Source organism: Simochromis diagramma, unplaced genomic scaffold (assembly GCF_900408965.1).
Source record: "Simochromis diagramma unplaced genomic scaffold, fSimDia1.1 OVJJ01000031.1, whole genome shotgun sequence".
NCBI lineage: Eukaryota > Metazoa > Chordata > Actinopteri > Cichliformes > Cichlidae > Simochromis > Simochromis diagramma.
The window spans coordinates 474,888-494,613 of record NW_024386983.1 but is presented as its reverse complement, the minus strand read 5'-3'; the positions used below and the strand labels follow the sequence as shown (position 1 = coordinate 494,613).

Here is a 19,726-nt window from a genome sequence, read left to right as displayed (position 1 = left end):
CATAACTGAGGTGTAAAAGTGGGCGTGGCTTAACCATATACACCCGCCCAGCTTTGCTGAATCATCCTTTCAGCTGTCAAACGTTGTCACGACCTCATACAGCACACTTTGGTCTTCAGTGGACCATGAAGCTCTCCTACGTTTAATCCCTCAGATGTACTAATATGAGAAGGAGTGAAATTCCAACAGTACGTCTCAGTTTGTCCACATGATAAAGAAACGCTGCTGCACGACTCTCCGAGCTGAAAGAAACAAAAGAAACGTGTAAAATTACAGAAACGCTTCGTGTTACTGTGGACACACTGTAAAAAATGGTGTTGTTGTAAACTGTGAAAGAACTTTTCTGTCATTTAACTGTTGATCTATTATTTCATTACTTTGCTTTGTGAATGGGCGGAGTCTATATCAAAAGCTGTCACACAGGCTGTAACCGGCCAGTTCTGGCCCCCAGGCCTTATGTTTGACTTTGGATGTTGTGCGCTCACAGTCAGCTGTTCTAGTGTGTGGTGAGTTCACTGACCCACTTCTGCACAGACAAAGCGTCACTGTCATATGTTCTGCTGCCGAGCCCGCCTCATCACACGCATGAGGAAACGTGCGTGTTCGACTGGTTTCTGTTTGGGTGTTTTAGCTAAAAATACAGCCTGTAAATAAAAGATGTCTCGTTTTATGGTTTTTGGAGCCAGAAGGGAGAACTGGAGTGTTATAAGCTAAACTTGGTTAGCAGACAGCTAGCAGCTACACCCGCCTGTAAGTCAAATAGGCCACGCCCCTAAAAGTGCAAACTTTAAGCCATAACTTATAAAAACACTGTGACTATTGGAGCCTCTGGTGGACGTTAGAGGAACTGCAGCTTGTTTAACTTCCGTGTTGGCTTCTTTTTTAAACTCTGTGTTTAAAACGAGCTCGTGGACTAATTTGTGCATTTTTCTCTTTTCTTTCCAGCTGCCAAACGTCCCTCCTCAGTCTCATCTCTGAGTGGGATTGTGGGTAGGATGATGTCATCCGGAGAGCGAGGAGCGTCGTCCTCCTGCACCTCCGTCAACACCGTCTGCTCGGACGGAGAGCGTCCCGCCTCCCTCTCCCTCTCCTCCTCTGCCTCGTCAGTCTCCCTGCAGGACTCCTCCCACTCCTCCTCATCCTCTTCATCCTCTTCACTTCCTTACGGTGCAGTGCCGACATACAACGCCTCATCGTCGTCCTCCACGCCAAAAAGAAATGGCTCAGACATCAGTCTGGACCTCACTCCCCTCACACCTCATGGAGGCGGAGGAGGAGCATCTGGAGGAGGAGGGGCGTGTGTCGCCAAGGTGACAGGAGGAGGCGGCCACCCCAGTAATGTTGCTAGTCCGGTGGGGGTGGCAGTGGCGGCGGCGGTGGCCACGCCCAGACAGCTTTCACGGCTGGACCGAGTGGTCCTGGAGATCGTGGAGACGGAGCAAGCTTACGTCAGAGATCTGAAGAGCATCGTGGAGGTAAGAGCTTTCATCCAACCATCCAAAGTATTCACGTCACTGCAGCGTTTCCGACCCGGAGGAGGCAGGACGGGCCCAAAATGACTCATGACTTTTAGAAACTGTGCGTTTATTTCCTCCAGCTGTTTGCAGCTGCTCGTGTGAGAACATGCAGCCAACAGAATTATGATCAGAGAGGAAGCCACGCTAATGCATGTAAATGCATTTGATAGCACAGCTTCTTCTCTAGTGTCTGTCTTAGAATACTCGTGTTACCCTAAGAACACGAATGACCAAACAGCATCAGGCTGTAAACATGTTTATTTCTGCTGTAACGTTTTAACGTGGCAGCCTATGGGGACTGACTCGCTGCTGGAGCCCCCGGTGGACGTCCGAGGAACTGCAGCTTTTCTTATCTTTGTCCACAAACATTTTGAGGCCAGCTGTTTCTCTTGCTGGCCTGAGGTTCAGTTTCAGTTTGCTCTCTTCCTTCAGTTTGTAAAAAAGCACAACACAGTTTGTATGTGTTAAATGGCTTTTTGAAGTAAAATTACCTTGATGGATGCTCGGAGCTTCCGCTCTGAAGGCCAACGGACCAGTGCAGAAAGATAAAGTCAGGACAGGAAAGCCTCTCTGACCAACAGCACTGTGGTGCCCATGAGCAAGGCAACCACCGGTGCTTAAAGAGGAGAAGATTGAATGTAGCCTCCAAGAACACTTTAAAGTTTGTTATTCTCGTTGGCATCACTCCTAAACACAAGCTGAGCTCAGATAGACGTCTGCATGTCAGACATACCAGCCTTATTGCTATTATTCCTGTTGCATTGTGGGAAATCATTCCACATTTCTCCTAAGCGAGGAATGTGTCCCGCTGAGTGAAAAATTAGTTCTCTTCAAAGGAACTTTTGAATAGAAAAACTCGTCCTGACAGAATTTGCTGACTTTGTTGTGTGTGTGTGTGTGTGTGTGTGTGTGTGTGTGTGTGTGTGTGTGTGTGTGTGTGTGTGTGTGGCTGTACGATCGGAGTGTGAAACATCCTTTTGAAGTAAAAGAGAAAATTTACTGCTGCTTTCATCCTCTGCCATCACACACACACACACACACACACACACACACACACACACACACACACACACACACACACACACACACACACACACACACACACTCTGTCATCAGGTTTATCAGCTGTCTGTCAGTTTCGTCTCTCCGACCTTTTGCAGAGGACAAACCTGCAGCTCCTGGTTAATCCCTCCTGACTCCTGCTTTCGTCCACACTCACAGGTCACTCTGACAGTCACATGACTCCTCTGGACTGTTATTGGATCGTTATTATCACTGAATTCTTTGGGCTGAAGCTCACTCACGGTCACGCCGGTTCCTCCACTTTTCCGAGTAAGAATCAGACTGATATCAGGTGATTCACCACTGGGAGGGACCACCAGGTGATTAAATCTAACGTCCACCCGGAGCGTCACAGAGAGCCTGAAACCTGAGCTCTGTGCAGCACGTCTGCAGCATACCTCACACCTCTGTCCTGTGTGTGTGTGTGTGTCTGTGTGTGTGTGTGTGTGTGTGTGTGTGTGTCTGTGTGTGCGTGTGTGTGTGTGTGTGTGTCTGTGTGTGTGCGTGTGTGTGCGTGTGTGTGTGTGTGTGTGTGTGTGTGCGTGTGTGTGCGTGTGTGTCTGTGTGTGTGCGTGTGTGTGTGTGTGTGTGTGTGTTGTCCTGTAATGTAAGTCTTCAGTCCTGCTCTTCTCTGTATTTCAGGTTTTGCTGAAATCTGTTTTTGATTGAGGCTACATGATGTCACACTCACTGTGTGTGTGTGTGTGTGTGTGTGTGTGTGTGTGTGTGTGTGTGTGTGTGTGTGTGTGTGTGTGTGTGTGTGTTTGAGAACAATGCAGTGCAGAAACTCTTGGAAAGAGGAAGACTGAGCGTCTGAGAGCAGCTCGTCTCCGTCGTTCCTTCTTTGTCTCATAACGTCAGCTGTCAGCAGACTGACGTCGCTCCACCTGCTTCGACTCGTCTCTTTTACTTCCTTCCCCCCTGATGCCTGAAGTCCAGAGATTTGTCAAAAAACTGCTGAAACAAGCGTCATTGGGGTGGACGGAGAAAACGAAGCGAACAAGAGGGGATGGAGCTGTTGGCCTGCAGCCAAGGGGGACAGGAAGCTGAGGGGGAGGAGAGATAGATGAAGAGGGGTTAAGAGAAGAAGACAGAGATGGAGGAGGTGACGGAGAAGGGAAAGGTTTAGGAGTAGCAGCAAGAGGATAAGGATACAAAGATTAGGAGAGAAAAAATTTGGACTTGACATGAAGGGAAAGACAAAAACGCAGGAGCGAAGAGAGCAAAGCGAGGCTGAAACAAAGAGGCTGCAGAGCAGAGGCAGCGTTTACATTCAGCCCACCAACCACATCAGAGCTCGCCATCGCTCGTGTAAACTGTTATGAGGTCGATGGGTTGGTGGAGCAGGCGGAGGATGAGGGCAGGAAGAGGTGACCGGATGGGAGGCACAGACTCTGTGAGCAGAAACAAAATGCAATCAGTGCAAAAGACAAAGGTTACAGCGCCGCCATCATGAGCCGCTCAGCGCTGCGCGTGAGGAAGACACGTGCAGCTTCGTCACCTCTCAGGATGCAGCAGGTTACCGAGCTTTAGCCACAAACTGAACTGGAAGACGTGAGCTTCCAGATCAGGTCTGTGACACCTGGAGTTCTTTGTCTGCCTCATAGATAAAAAATCCGCCTCAACATTTGAGACTCAACTCAAAGTTCAATTCCATCAAATCACAACAGCAGCGCGCCATCCAGAGTGACCTCAGTCCACATTATGTACTAATTATTTTCAAATGCATGGCTAACTTGACTGAACCCAAACCGTGGGGCCTAGCAGGGACTCTCCGTCTCCTGGGGCAACGTCCCATTTCTGAGCGGCTTCCTCCCAGCACGGCCTTTTGGGCGGCAGCTATCATCTGTTGACCCGAACGTGGGATCAGGAGCGTCGGCGGCTGTAAACACCGGAGCGTATCGAGTCACGCGGCGTGTAAACAGCCGAGTGGAAAGAACAGAACGGTCGAGGCTGTGACCGCATCGTTGACGCCGTCCTGCAGACAAACAGCACATTCTGTGGTTTCTGCATCCGAGTTTAAACCGCCGTCACGTTTTCTCATCTCTCACGCTTCCCACGCTCCGTCCTCACAGACGCGCTCCTCTCCTGGTTCTTCCTCTCCCTGCGATCGCTCTCTGATTGTTTTAAGAAACGTTTCCCTTGCGGCTCTTCCTCATTCCTCTCGTCTTCCTCTCTTCATCTTCCCGTTGAGCTCTGTCATTTTTCACTCATCTCTGCCTCTCCGTGCCTTCCAGTGTGCATCTGGGTTTTTCCTCTTGCCTTTAAAAGGTGCTGAATGTGGCCAAGGCCTCTCATTATATGCCTCATTATACTCTCACACACAGGGGAGCTGTGTGTGAGAGAGCGAGTGCTTGTTTTGGACACGATTTAGGAAAAAACAGAAAGCGAGCGATGGAGGAAGAATGGAAATGATTTATGTTTGCAGCCGTCTCCTAGAAATACGAGTTTCCCTGAGAGTCCCAACGAGAGGCCGACACGTCGAGTTCGCTGCAGCGAGCGTTGGAAACGCACGCTGCACCGTATCACGTATAATTTGGTTCACATAAAACCTCCAAGCAGCACAACACAACGGCCTCGTTCATACTCAAAGTGCATCCTGATGTGGAACCAGAAAAAAAGGAAAAAGTGTAATTTAATCTCCTTCTCTGAGGTATTTTTAGGAGGCTCGTGTTGCCTGTTTACAGGCCCAAACAGCTCGATGGCTGTGTGGGAAATTTCACACAAATATTACGTGAAATTTGATGAAAAACTGACGCCGTTCACCTCCAAAGAGCCAAGCTGGAGATCATCCTCTGACGGGGTCGTGCAGGAAACCTGAATCTTGGAGGACAGCGTCCAGCTTTGTGTTAAACTGAGTCACCTAAATGTCAAAAGACCCAAAAGCAGGAGAAGCAGACAGACGGGCCCTCAGAAGTACCCGAGACGTTCACGTGATATTTAAAACCCTTCTGTTAAATCTGACAGCGAATGATGAGCACGGTTCTTTCCGGGAACACCTCGGGGCATGTGTGATGACAACTGCAGCAGTTTAATCTCTGTTGTGGATTCAGGCAGCAGACCCGGGAAGAGGAGCACTGATTCGATTGTTTAAGTGTTGACCTGGTGAGCAGACCTCGGCCTCTCGTGCTTCTCACACTGTTTCTGTCTGATGTGCATCTTCTCTCGACGGTGGTCGAGTGTTTACCTGCAAGATGTTTGGATAAGGTTGCACCACGTCACACATGTCCATATAAAAAGTTACTGAGTGCAGACTAATGAAGGCAAATGTATCAGCTGCTTTCACTCAATTGTCTGATCACTTCTAAGTCTGAATGATTGGTAAACCTGTGAATTAGGAACGAGGTGATGCTAGACAAACTGCATGCGGCCGTAGTGATAACCAGCAGAGCCGGAGCAGTGGAAGAGCATCAGTCGGACCCTTACATCAGCTAATTCTCTCCTACGTGACAGCGTTTAAGGTCATTATGAGGAAATTGCATTTGCAGAGCTGCTGTAAATAAATCCTAACACGATGAATCTGCAGTCATGCTGTCATCTGCAGCATCGTGACCGACTGTCCTCGGCGTCTGTGCAGTCTGATAATCAGCTTCTCTGTTCCTCCTTTACTTCCTGCTCTTTCAAGAGTTGGTTGCTTCCTGTTTACCCTCCTGCCTGCGGGCACCCTGAGCTCGGCGTCTCTGACGGTGAGGTGGTTTCCTGCTCGCGCAGGAAGTGTCGATGTGCACAGGTTTGCTTTGGCACCTCTGCTCGGGTGTTGCACTCGAGAAGCCGTCACCTCCTGTTCATCGATGTGAAACTGCCTGCTGAGGAGCGCGGGCAGTTTCCGCGTCACATGATTTTGTTCCTGTAAACGTTGGCGTTGCACGGCCGATATCACCACACATGCTTTATGAGAGCCTGTGCATTGCAGCGTGCACACAAATCATCATGATTTAAATGATTGGTTCCTGGTTTGCATGCTGAGCTGGTTGTACGTCCTGTCCAGCACATCACGCCTTTTATTTGTTAATCTGCACTCATACACTGGCGGGAAAAATTTCACTTGAAATGTTTCATTTAGTGTTGCTGTGATAAGAAATGCTTGAACTTGAATTAAAGTTGAAGGTAAACTGACCTCAGGTCATGTGATTTACCCTGTGAAGTTATTTAGAACCCTTAAGGGGCATTAAATAAAATAATTAGTAATATTGTATCCAGTAAGGCATTAATCCAAAGGCTGTGGCCGGCATGATGTAGGACCCAAAATGCAGGACACTCAGTCGGAGGAAACTCAAAGACACTGCTTTATTGCCACCCACCTGCTCGATAGCTAGCCGGAGGGTTCAATGGTCACTCGAGCCGGCGAGAGCAGCGGACTCCCGGCTTCATCGTTGTCAGACGCCTGCTGTCTTTCGCTGCTCAGGTTAAACATGATATATAAGTCACTCAGATAACTAAAATGTAAATGTTTGTTTTATTTGTTCCGGAGAAAATCGGTTTGGCTGAGATCAAAGTTATTAGATTAGATTAAATAAAACTTTATTAATCCATCGGGAAAAAACTGAATACTAAGAACGCCAACGCTGAAACCAAAAGACTAGAAATGATGAAAACTGACGAAAACAAAGTTCAATAAGAAGGCAAAACTCAAAACACTGGGTCACTGACCCAGGACCGTAACAACAGTACATAACATAAAAGTCAGATGAGGCAGGACTATTCATGCACCGAGGACTAGAAACAAGACTCAGGTGACAACGATCAAGACAATCAGACAGACAGCGAATAAAACCTGAAACAGAATCTAAACAACATAAAAGTAAAAGAGACTCAATATTAAACACAGAGCTATAACCCAGAGCATTCTCGTCCCAACGCGTGACATACCAACGGTTTGTCACCTGTGTCGTATGTTACGTGTTGTATAAGCAGACCGGAAACGACACACACAGGACAGTAAAGCCAACATTAAACAGGAACCAGAACTCAAATATTACAAACATGAATCCAACAGTGCTCAAACATCAGAACCAGAGCCAAACACAAACTGGGACAAAAGTGTGTCAGCTGATTTTAAGACTTCCACGCCGCCGTGTTTTCACAGATTTGGCCAACATTAATTATGAAGCGCTGTCTTCTACCTGTCTGTGACGTTTGATAGGAAACTGCTGCAGCGCTTCATGTGCTCGGACTCCAGCGCCGTGAATATTCCCGAGCTGGAATGCCCCGTGTTTTTCCGACTTTTGCCCGCTCTGCTGACATTCCTAATTAGTCAGACATCAAACACCTGCTGCTGGAGGCTGGCGTCAGAGCTGAAAGCTGCTTTAATTTTCACGACAGCGTCGGGGTAAAGAGTGCTGCCAAACTAAACAAACCACCAACGAAGGAGTGAATCAGAGTGTGTGCAGAGCAGGAGGTGGAAACGCTGACTCTAACCCTCTGTGTGTGTCTGCAGGACTACCTGGGCTGCATCATCGACTGCGGCGCCCTGCCGCTGAAACCCGAGCAGGTCAGCACGCTGTTCTGCAACATCGAGGACATCTACGAGTTCAACAGGTAACTCACCTGCTCCTCTGTGCTGCTGTTACACGTTAATGAGTAATAACTGTAGCAGCAGGCCTGAATCAGCAGTCTGTTTGTGCGTTTTGTTGTCTCTGGTTAACTGTTGGTGCTGTCGGTCGAGTAAGAGTCGAAGAGTTTGGTCATTTGGGAAAGTCGCTGATTTTTTCTGCTGTTTCTGACAAAAAGTTTCTAAATTTCCTGGAAAGAAGTTCTTCTCATAGTTTTGATGTTGTTCAGAAACGACTCAGCTTTATTCATAAGATAAGAGATAAGATAAGATATATAACTCTTTATTGTCATTGCACAGTCATACAGAGTACAGTAGTACAATGAAGTTGGAAAACTGTCCTACGTCGGCACTACATGTAACACAACACGACCCGATACGACACATCACAACGCAACACAGTATAATAACTTAGTAATAAAAAATGAATAAGTGTATGTGTATTTGACACTGTTATTATTGCACATTAATTATTATTGCACCTTGTTATAAATATAAATATTATTATTGTTATTGTTTTAAACATTGTTACCTCCCCCCTAAAAAAAAGTCCAGGGAGGTAGCCAGTCAGGTCAGCTGTTAGCACTGATCAGGGCTGTTGCCCTGTTGTAAAAGCTGTCCTTGAGTCTGTTTGTTCAGGACCTCAGCAGCTTAAACACCCGGTGTCCTGGGTGTGTACAGTCCTGCAGGATGCTGCGTGCCCTCTGGAGACAGCGAGTGCTGTACAGGTCCTTCAGGGAGGGAAGAGGATGTCCAATGATTTTTTGGGCTATATTGATGACCCTCTGGAGTGCCTTTCTGTGTGCTGTGGTGCAGCTGGAGAACCACACACCGATGCAGTATATCAGCACACTTTCAATGGAGCAGCGGTAGAAGACGGTCAGCAGCTCCTTCAGGTCCATTTTTCTGAGGATTCTCAGAAAGTGGAGACGCTGTTGGGCCGCCTTTAAGACCGCAGAGGTGTTAGAGCTCCATTGGAGGTCTGTGTCTATGTGCACACTCAGAAACTTGAAGCTGGAGACCCTTTCCACACACTCCCCGTTGATGCTGACAGGCTGCAGCTCGGACTTCCTCCTTCTGAAGTCAACTACCAGTTCTTTTCTCTTGGTGGTATTGAGGTCCAGGTTGTTATCTGCACACCAATCTGACAGCCTCTGAACTTCAGCTCTGTACGCAGTCTCATCTCCCCCTGAGATGAGCCCCACCACGGTGGTATCATCTGCAAACTTGATGACTGTGTTGTCTGGGTGGGAACTAACACAGTCATGTGTGTACAGAGTGTACAGTAGGGGACTCAGTACACAGCCTTGTGGAGAGCCGGTGTTGAGGTCCCACTCTAACTCTCTGTACACGGTCTGAGAGGAAGTCTCTGATCCAGCGGCAGGTGGTGGAAGGAAGTCCGATTTCCAGCAGTTGAACTATTAGTCTGTCCGGGAGTATCGTATTGAAAGCAGAGCTAAAGTCAACAAAGAGCAGCCTGGCGTAACGGCCCTGCACTTCCAGGTGAGAGATGGTGGTGTGGAGCGTTGTAGCGATGGCATCTTCAGTTGATCTGTTAGCTCTGTATGTGAACTGGAGCGGGTCGAGTGTGGATGGCAGGCAGGACATGATGTGGCGTCGGACCAGTTTCTCGAAACACTTCATTATAACAGGTGTTAGAGCGACTGGTCGGTAGTCGTTGAGGCTGCTAATGTTAGTACGCTTTGGCAGTGGGACAATTGTGGCCGACTTTGGGGCACGGCGGGATGCAGGACTGGGACAGTGAAGTGTTGAAGATCTTAGTGAAGACACCAGCCAGTTAGACATTCTTTTAGGACCCTTCTGGTCACCCCAATTTGACCGGCGGCCTTCCTGGGGTTCACTGCCCTCAGTGTGCGCCTCACCTCATATTCCTGCACTATGAGGCTTGGGATGCTGCTGCTGCCTCTGGTCCCTTCACCTCAAAGCGTGCGAAGAAGTGGTTCAGCTCCTCGGCAATCTCCGCGTTACCCTCAGTCAACGTGGTATTGCAAGGTTTGTAGTTAAGTGCTGAACTCCCTGCCACACCTGTCGTGAGTTGTTGTTGCTGAAGTGGTCTTCGATCCTCCTCTTGTACGCTGCCTTGGCCTCTCTGTTGCCTCTTTTCAGCTCAGATCTGGCTGCACTGTACTGCGTACCATCACCGGATCTGAAAGCAGCGTCACGTTGCTTCAGCAGGACCTGGACCTCTTTAGTCATCCAGGGTTTCTGGTTGGAGACGTTTGTCCACAGTGACACTGTTGGTACAGAAGTTAATATATGAGAGCACTGATGCTGTGTGCTCTTCAAGGTCCTGATGTCCGTGTTTTCAAAACAGTCCTGCAGCTGATGTGATGCGCCTTCTGGCCAGGTTTTCACAGCTTTTGTGACTGCAGCATGGACATGTGGTCTGACAAACCTAGATGTGGTAGAGGGGCTGCTCTGTAGCCTTTTTGGATGTTGCTGTAGGCTTTGTCCAGTGTGTTTTTCCCCCTCGTTGCACATTTAATATGCTGTTCAAATCTGGGGAATACTGACCTTAAATCAGCGTGGTTGAAGTCCCCAGCTATAATGTGCACTGCGTTCGGATGGGAGTTCTGCTGGTTGCTTATTGTCTTGTGCAGCTCCTCCATGGCCGAGTTAGCATTAGCATCGGGTGGTACATACACGGCCGTCACCATGACAACAGTAAACTCGCGAGGTATGTAGACAGGTCTGCAGTTCACAGTCAAATATTCCAAATGTAGCAGCAAATCACAACACTTTAAATTGTGAAGTAAAGACCGTACAATAATACAGCCGCCTATGAGCGAGCACGGTGACAGCAGAGAGCAAGAACTTCCTTTAACCAGAAGAAACCTCCGGCAGATCCCGGCTGACTGTGAGCGGTTGGGGTGATTCTGACTGTGGTCCCCGAGATTTTTAGAACATATTTGCCTTAAATCTGCATCCTTTTATATACAGTTAACCCTGTGAGGCCAAAGCCAGTAAACTCCTGTCATAACTGTGTGTTGGAGGGAAATTAAAAGTAATTAAAAGTGGACACGACGCTGTTTGTTTGTTTTTTATTTCAAAAGTCTGCTCCACTGGTAACAGGAAACCCCGTGTGGGACTTTCAGTGTGTTGCAGTCTTAAAAACACCTCCTTGGTAACACGTTTTGGCTCTGAGTGTCCTAAAGACCTGCAGACAGGAGGACTGAGCCAAAGCCCGTGACCTGCTAACAGCTCGTAGCCGGATCTGATCCGTGTCAAAGGTTTGGCCAGAAGCAAAACACTTTGCTGAGCAGGATGAAGTGTGAGGAGCAGAAAGCCCACATCTAAAGTTCTCGTGAGCTGAGCAGGGCACTAACACCGCCAGGGCTGCAGGTTTGATTCCCACCAGGATGCTTCACTATGAAATGCTCACAGCTCGGCTCTGTGCCGTCACGTCAGCTCACAGAGCGAGCGGCTTCAAACACTCAGACGTGTGAAGCCATTTCACTGCTGCTCGCTCAGTGCAGACGGAGGCTGAGCATCACCTGCTGCTTTGGGTGGAGGGGCTACTGATCAGGAAGAGCGCAGGCCCAGGGGCCTTACTGGGGCCTTACTGGGGCCATACTGGGGCCAAAGTCTGATTGGAAAGTGAGCCACAAAGAAATGTGGAACAAAGACCCCCCAAAGTATCACAATGACTCCACCAGCCTCAGGGAGACAGCGTGGTTCTTCGCAGATGATGATGGGTGATTAGTAGCTGGTGAAGCAATCTGAAAATGGCCAGCTGCGTTCACAGATGCACCATGGGAGTTGATGCCTCAGTGTGTGCATGCAGCCTGCAGTTACAGCTCCCTCGAACTCACAGCTCATCCAGGGGAACACATAGTTGTTCCCAAACTAGCTGAGAGAAGTAATCTCTCCAACCTCCCCCAGGAGACGTCCAATGTCCGAAACACCTCTGCTGACTCCTTTCGATGTAGAGGAGCAGCAGCTCCTCGCCGTATCTCTAATGGGGAGGCCAGCCGCCCTTCCAAGGAAACTCGTTTGCACTGCTTACATCTGTGACCTCACTACCCCGAGCTCATAGCCAGGTTCAGGTTAGGGTCAGAGGTCAGGTTTTCTGAATGTCTTGTGAATGAGACAGCATGTGCTAGCAGGCTGAGCAACCGAGTACCACAGCAAAGCGTGAAATCCACACAGTGGACCAGCGTTTCTGCCACACACAGGATCGTATTACTAGGGCTAGCACTGCCGGACGGCTTGTTCATGCTTAAACTTGCATAAAAACTTTACAACACAGAATTTAAACTTCACATGAACGCTGCATGCTCGTGGTAACCACAAACTCCACAAACAGTGCAGTCGGTCACATCGTTTCACATCAGCTGTCAGTGCAAAAGTACAAACTGAACTAAAGACTCTTGCAAAGTTCCAACAAATCAAATCCATCAGTATGTTTCACAGATATGTGTGAAACTCTGACAGAGAGACATCCTTGGCCACGCCCAGACGCATCGCTGCCAGCGTGAATCAAAGTCCTGACGCAACCTTTGGTAGTTTTTCTGCTTCAGGCTGACATCGAGACTTTTCTGATATTAAACTGTGATGCAGCAAATTTCAGTGTTTCACCGTGGCACAGCACGCTCTGCCCCAAACTCCTCATTCCGGACCAAAGTCCAGGCCGGGACACTTGGACATGGTGGCAGTGGAAGCTGTGACACGTCCGCACGCCTGGGTGTGCATGAAGGTGTGGAAGCCCCTCCTTCAAGCTGTAAGCGTTGAATGAAGTTTTAAAAGTCTCTGAATATGAATGAATTTAGGACCCGTGTAAAGTCCACGGCTCTGCCCACCGTCGTGGAGAAATCAAGCGCTCCCAGAACCAGCGATGCAGTTTTGAAATGACTTCAGAGTGAAAGGGAGCTTTAAGTGGCTGAGAATGAAGCTGTTAAAATATGTCTCACACGCACACGCACGCACGCACACACACACACACGCACGCACACACACACACACACACACACACACACACGCACACACACACACACACACGCACACGCACACACACGCACGCACACACACACACTCCTCCCTGCTAAGGGTCCTGTTTTCACACTTCACTTTCTTTGTGCCTGTTCCAACACACACACACACTGTTATGAACACAAAAGCACTAACGTGTGAGTGCAAACACACACAGTTTTCATTCCATCCAGGCTTCCTGCTCCTGCTTCTCGTGGGAAATATTGTATGAGAGCGGGCGAGTGAGGGGGGGTAGAGAGAGAGAGAAACTCTGATATCATTGCAGCTAATTGCATTTTAGCTAATGGGAGTTAATTAGTTGTTAACGAGGCCATTCCAGCGTTCAGGACGCCCTCAGACGAGTTTCTGCCGCGTCCACATTTCTGTGGGTCACTCAGAGTTTGACTGAAACGACTGACCTGGTTTCTCTTCAGCTCTTTGTCCTAGAAAGGAGAGAAAATAAGAAAACCCCCATCGCTTGTTCTGACTCACACACACACAGACACACAGACACACACACAGTACCAGATGGGCAGACATAACAAGCTCAGAGAGGCTACATCATCCAGCATAGCTGGAACATGACACCATCCGGCAGTGTGTGTGTTACAGTGGGAAACTGAGCCATGTGTGGATGTGGAGGCTTAATAGGGACTAAACTGCTGTGTGTGTGTGTGTGTGTGTGTGTGTGTGTGTGTGTGTGTGTGTGTGTGTGTGTGTGTGTGTGTGTGTGTGTGTGTCACTCAGCTCAGATATAAATGATTTAAATGTGTGCACAACAGATTTAAACCACTAATATTTAAAAAAAAAAAAAAAAAAAAAGCTGATTGAGCTCCAGATCTGAAACTTTGAATGATTCGTGGGTCACAATAATTCTTCTGTATCTTACACTGGGCTGGAAACAGCAGATTTAGCTTCTCCCACTTTAAGACAACTTTCTTTTCATTGGTTACTGATTGGAAAGCGGCAGCACGGTGGTTAGCACTGTTGCCGCACAGCAAGAAGGTCCTGAGTTCAATTCCACCATCAGGCCGGGGTCTTTCTGTGTGGAGTTTGCATGTTCTACCTGTGTTTGCGTGGGTTCTCTCCGGGTACTCTGGGTTCCTCCCACCGTCCAAAGACATGCAGCTGGTGGGGATAGGTTAATTGGTTAATCCAAATTGCCCATAGGTGTGAATGTGCGAATGAATGTGAATGCGAATGGTTGTTTGTCCCTGTGTGTTGGCCCTGCAACAGACTGGTGACCTGTCCAGGGTGGACCCTGCCTCTCGCCCTATGACAGCTGGGATAGGCTCCAGCGCCCCCCGCGACCCTGAAAAGGATAAGTGGAAGCGAATGGATGGATGGAAAGCATAGGTTTGCACAGCCAGTGGGCGGGGCTTCTGTGCCTGAGTGGAACATTTAAGGACTCTCTGTTTTCTATGATATCACGCACACCTATGATAATTCAGTTCAATTCAATTTCATTTACACAGCGCCAAAACAACAACAGTCACCTCAAGGTCTTCATATTGTCAGGTAGACCCTACAATAATACACACAGAGAAAACCCAACAATCGTATGACCCCCTATGAGCAAGCACTTTGGCGACAGTGGGAAGGAAAAACTCCCTTTTAACAGGAAGAAACCTCCGGCAGAACCAGGCTCAGGGAGGGGCGGGGCCATCTGCTGTGATTGGTTGGGGTGAGAGAAGGAAGACAGGATAAAGACATGCTGTGGAAGAGAGACAGAGGTTAATAACAGATATGATTCAATGCAGAGAGGTCTGTTAACACATAGTGAGTGAAGAAGAAACACCCAGATAACTGGGATGCCGCACTCACACACACACACACGCACACACACTCACACACACACACACACACACACACACACACACACACACTCAGCAAAGTCAGACAGACTTACCGTCTCCTGGGACGTCAACCACAACATCATCAGCACCAGTTTCCCATGGTGCACTGGGCCAAAACCAGCAGCTGAGTCAGACTGATGATTGATGACCTCGATCAGTGAAGTCACACAAATACATTGATCAGAGTTTATTTACTGGCTCTGAATGTATCTTCTTCCTTCCTTCCTTCCTTCCTTCCTCCCTTTCTCACTTGAAGTCTGGAATTTCTGGAGCATTATTTCAGAACGTCGTCAGATATTTTTGGATGGAAATACTTGCTCGCTATGGTTTACGTGAGGGAGCTGCTGATGAGGTGACCTGACCATACCTGTGCTGTGTGATCACACCTGTAATATAACGTCTTTGGTTTTGCCGACTCGATGCTGAGAGAAAAAAGCCACGTTTCTGGCCGGTTTGTTTAATGTGACCATGTGTGTCATCAGATGAGGTCTAGAAGAGGTCAGGATGCAGCGCAGGTATAAAAATGGCTTCAGAGTGATGAGTCGGGGCGTGAAGTCGAGCACAGCCATCCCTACAGATCAGCTGAGACCCTGTAACTGCTGCTTGCTCATTACTTTGCCTTGAATGAACTTTTTCCTTTAGCCAGCCTACATTTTCTGTGTATATGCAAGACACTTTGCAACCCACTCCAACTCAGCTCGTTTTTAATCGTATGAGCTGTTAAATATAACTTAGGCAGAGCGGAACAGTAATCATCTTGTGCTGAGTGAAACATGGTTTTATTGCTGCAGGTAAACTGTTGCTGTTGGTTACACGTCTGTGATTCTGGGCTCTGGCTCAGCTGAAGTAACTCACAGTTACATGATCACAGAGTGGCCATCGTTGCTCTCAGGTGTGTTATAGAGTCCCTGCCTGCATATTACAGGCAGCAGGTAAATGTTGAGTGATTTAATTATGTGCGTCTGCAGGGTGGTCCGGGGGAAAGTACAGTGTAAAAAGGAAACCTTGTTGCACAGTCTGAAGGCTTGAATCTGGAGTCAGGTGTCATTTACTTTACCTGAGGCCTGTGTTAGAGGCGTGCCGGCTGATGTCTCGCTGACGTGTTTGAGGGAAACGTGGAGTAAAAGACAAAAGACACTTCTTCTGCTTCTTGAGCACATGTGTTAATGCTAAGCAAGACTTTGTTCATGAAATAAGAGAAATGTGGAAACAATGTGCTTTAGTGCATACATGTCACAGTCTTTTCACCTCGACTGATAGCAGAAGCTAATATCAGGTTATGACTGTAAGTGAGTGATTACAGGCTCGGACAGGTTCAGTGAAAGTAAAGAGACGTCCTCAGTGTTTCTGTGGGCTGATCTGGGCTCAGTTACACGGCGGCTGTGACTCAGGGGGCAGAGTAACTAATCTGCTAACTGGAAGGTTGGTAGTTTGATTCCTGGCTGCTCCAGTCTCCATGCCAAAGCGTCCTTGGGCAAGATACCGAACCCCGAGGTGCTCTGTGATGTGTCGGTCAGGGTGCCAAGTTCACCTGCAGGAGCTTCTGTCGCTTCAGCATGAAAGGATGAACTGGACTGGAGCTGGGTTGCAAAGTGGCTTGCAGATAAAGCAGCGTAACCTTAAAATATAACCGTTAATCAAGTCAAGAAGATGATCCTGGTATCAAATGTAGTGTTCCCCTTCATCATTCAACAGTCCCAAATTCAGCCCCTGCTGTGAACTCGGAGGGTGTTACTGTAAAATTTCTATTCCTCATCCTTATTTGGTCATCAGAAGCCCCACCCACCTGCTGCTTAAACCCTAATTTTCGAGGAGCAGCCAATCAGAAGAATGACAGATGAACTGAAGCCCAGTGTAAGCTAAAGAAGGATTATTTTGAACTGTGAGTCATGCAAAGCTGCTGTAATCCACAGTAAGGTGGAAACGAACGGCTGTGTGATGCGTCTGAGCTGTGTGACTGTGGACCCGCCTCCTGCTCTGCAGTCAAACCGCCGACACACCGCCATCAGAATTTTGATGAAAACACATTTCACTGCATTCAACTCTTTAGTCTTCGTCCTCGTCTCAGCGCGTTTCTGAGACGCCGCTCAGTCAGCTGCTGTTTATCACTGCGTTAAAGAGCCGGCGCTCCGAGGGAGGATGAAAACCAGACCTGTGTTTTCTTGGCCCCAGCCCGCAAGGGAGAAGGAGGAAGAGGTGGAGGAGGGGAAAGCCCAGCTCGGTGTTTTGGGGGTCACGGGGTCACCCGGGGTCAAGGTTAGGTTTGCTTATTTAGTGGGTTAAATTCCTGGGAAAAGAAGGGAGGAGATAAAATGTGTTGATGAGCTGAGGTGTGAACATCCAGGAGAAACAGGCGGGGAAAACGTCATCTGCAGAGGATGGACAGGAGCAGCAGCCAATCAGAGGACTTCCCATAGACGAGCGCCATAACACCGTGTGTGATCACTGGACTTATTTAACTCAGGCATCAGGACGCTCCCATTATCACTGCCAAAACATTAAACACAGCAAAAGAATATTCTGCTTTATTTTAATAGATCAGAGTAAAATAAATAAATAAATAAATAATTAATAAATTGTCTAAATTAAAAGACAATGAAGCTGCGTCTCCATGTCGCTGACCTCGTGCTCTTCCTGCTGACAGCGAGGGGAAGCAGCTCGTCTGCTCCTCAGGTGCACGCCTCGTCGGGATTGGTGGAAACCCCGTGGCCCGCCCAAGTCTGCATCAGGCTGTGGGCTGCGTGTTTGTAAAGCAGGAAATGAAGACGAGCAGAAAGTTTAGCTTTAAAACTCAGTAAACCGAACTGTTGTTGAAAGGCTTCGCTGAGCGTGGACAGGACGTGTGCGTGTGTGGACGCCGTCGCCGTGACGAGCGCTGACAGCTCGGCGTGCTGCCGGTTTGCTCTCGGACTGACCTGACAGACCTGCCTTAAATGCTGCTTTGTGCACATAAACAAACGTGCGTGGATCAGTGTTGTGATCGTTTCCATTTCCTTTGCCGATATCTCTGTTTTTCCCCGACATGCTTGTCGTCCCACATTAAAGACATTTTTCCTTCTGTCTTTAATTATCAGCTCCGTCTCTCTCTCTCTGTTTACTCGCGTCGTCGTCCCGTCTCTGTGCTTCCTTCACTTTTATTGTGGCGTCTTTCTCTCCGTCTGCCTGCCGCTTTGCCTCTGACATCCCGACTTTTCTGTGGTCACTCCATTCCCAGAATTCCCTCTTCCTTTCCCATAATCCCCGGCTAATGATGTCCGCCGGCCACAAAACGAGGCCTGACGCCAGAGCCGAGCGAGCAAAGGCAGCGAGGAAGAGGAGGTGGAGGAGGGAGCGTGTGTGTGTCGGTCCATACGCACAGATATGTGTGTGTGGGTTTGTGATAATGAGAGCCTCGATCGGAGCTCGTTAGCTGAGAATGCAGTAAGAGTTTGCAGCGTGACCTCATATAATCTCCTCCTATCTCCTCCTCGTCACGGCCGCTCGCTCACAACACCACCACGCTCCTCGTTTTCCCAGAAATAATCAAAATCAGCTCGTTTCACTGTGAAACAGTGAAAGTGGTATTTCACAGTAATCCGTCGACGTACGTGAAACACGGACGATGCTTTTCATTATCAGGGCTCTGAGCGTTCGTGGGTTTGTCCTCAGTAACCGAAGCTTCTCACGTGGTTTGATCCGCAAACTCCGACCTGTGGATGCAGCTTGTCCTCCATGTTCTGCTGCTCAGACCTTGCCTCCAACATCTGCCAGCTCTTCTTCGGGAAAACTTCCAGAGGTCTCCTCTCCAGCTGGATGTGCCTGGAACACATCTGAAGCGTCCCCGTCAGACGATGTGGCGGAGCTCCTCGCCGTCCCTTCAGACGAAGCTGATTTACTCACTTTAATCATCCAGAGATGAGCGTCAGACAAACCTGCACAAACGAAGGGTCCTCTGGTGTTACCAGATGGAGGCCTGCTCCAATATGGCAGAAAAAGCTCATCATCAACTTAAATGTCTTGTTACAGGAAAGTAAAAATGAATGAAACAGCAGTTCAGATCAGTGAGAGGCAGCTGGAGGACGATGTCTCCTGTCTGATCTCAGCTCAGATGGATCCATGTTTATCATAAACTCATATGAGCTGTCGGCGTGTTTCGTTCACGCCGCCTCAGTCGTCCGACGTCACGTGAAATCTGTCCAGCAGTAAAAGTCCCTCCAGTGAAATTCTCTGAGGCTCCGCTCGTTCCTGATGCATTGTTCAGAGAGCTGCACTTTTTCAGATAGTCATCAGACATTTGGCTCGAGTTTCTGCTTAGCAACAAACATCGGCCTCGCCAAATAAAAACAAAGCTTCTCAGAGACGTTTTCAGTCTCATGCAACAGTTTGTTTTACTGCTCGTGTTATTTTTAAACTGCGCGGTGGGGAAATAACCAGATTCAGCTGCGCCGAGGTCATCAAAGCTCCTCAGAACGCACGGTCAGGATGGAGACTTCGACTTCAACCTAAATCCACTTTTCTAGGGTAGCTTTGCATGATTCACAATTTGATTCACGTCGACCTGACTCACTATCAGATGCTCTTGTGTTTCTTCGCTGTTGGCCGTGTCAGATTAAAACGCCTCGCTCTGTTCAGCGTCACAGCGAACAACAAGTTTCCTGTTTTGCAACAAATTCCTTCTTTCCCAAATTTTCCTCATAATTCATTTTGGTTTGGAGGCCGGCAGCTTTCAGGCACCCATGGGCCTGAAAATGTGCACGGCTGCACATAGATCT

General features: G+C 48.4%; 1 protein-coding gene and 1 long non-coding RNA gene across 7 annotated transcripts in view; one reads left to right on the top strand and one right to left on the bottom strand.

Moving 5' to 3' along the window:
* The window catches only part of plekhg2 (pleckstrin homology domain containing, family G (with RhoGef domain) member 2), a 76,344-nt gene that overhangs the window by 24,202 nt on the left and 32,416 nt on the right, over positions 1-19,726 (top strand). For all 6 annotated transcript variants that reach the window (XM_040039605.1, XM_040039604.1, XM_040039603.1 and 3 more), the window contains 2 exons: positions 946-1,475; positions 8,017-8,117. In XM_040039605.1, the coding sequence (XP_039895539.1) occupies positions 946-1,475; positions 8,017-8,117 (631 nt within the window). The remainder of the gene's footprint in view (positions 1-945; positions 1,476-8,016; positions 8,118-19,726) is intronic.
* On the bottom strand, positions 15,733-19,496 carry LOC120738397. The gene is made up of 2 exons (XR_005696967.1): positions 17,598-19,496; positions 15,733-17,462 (listed from the first exon to the last, which is right to left on the bottom strand). It is a non-coding gene; the product is annotated as an uncharacterized LOC120738397 (long non-coding RNA).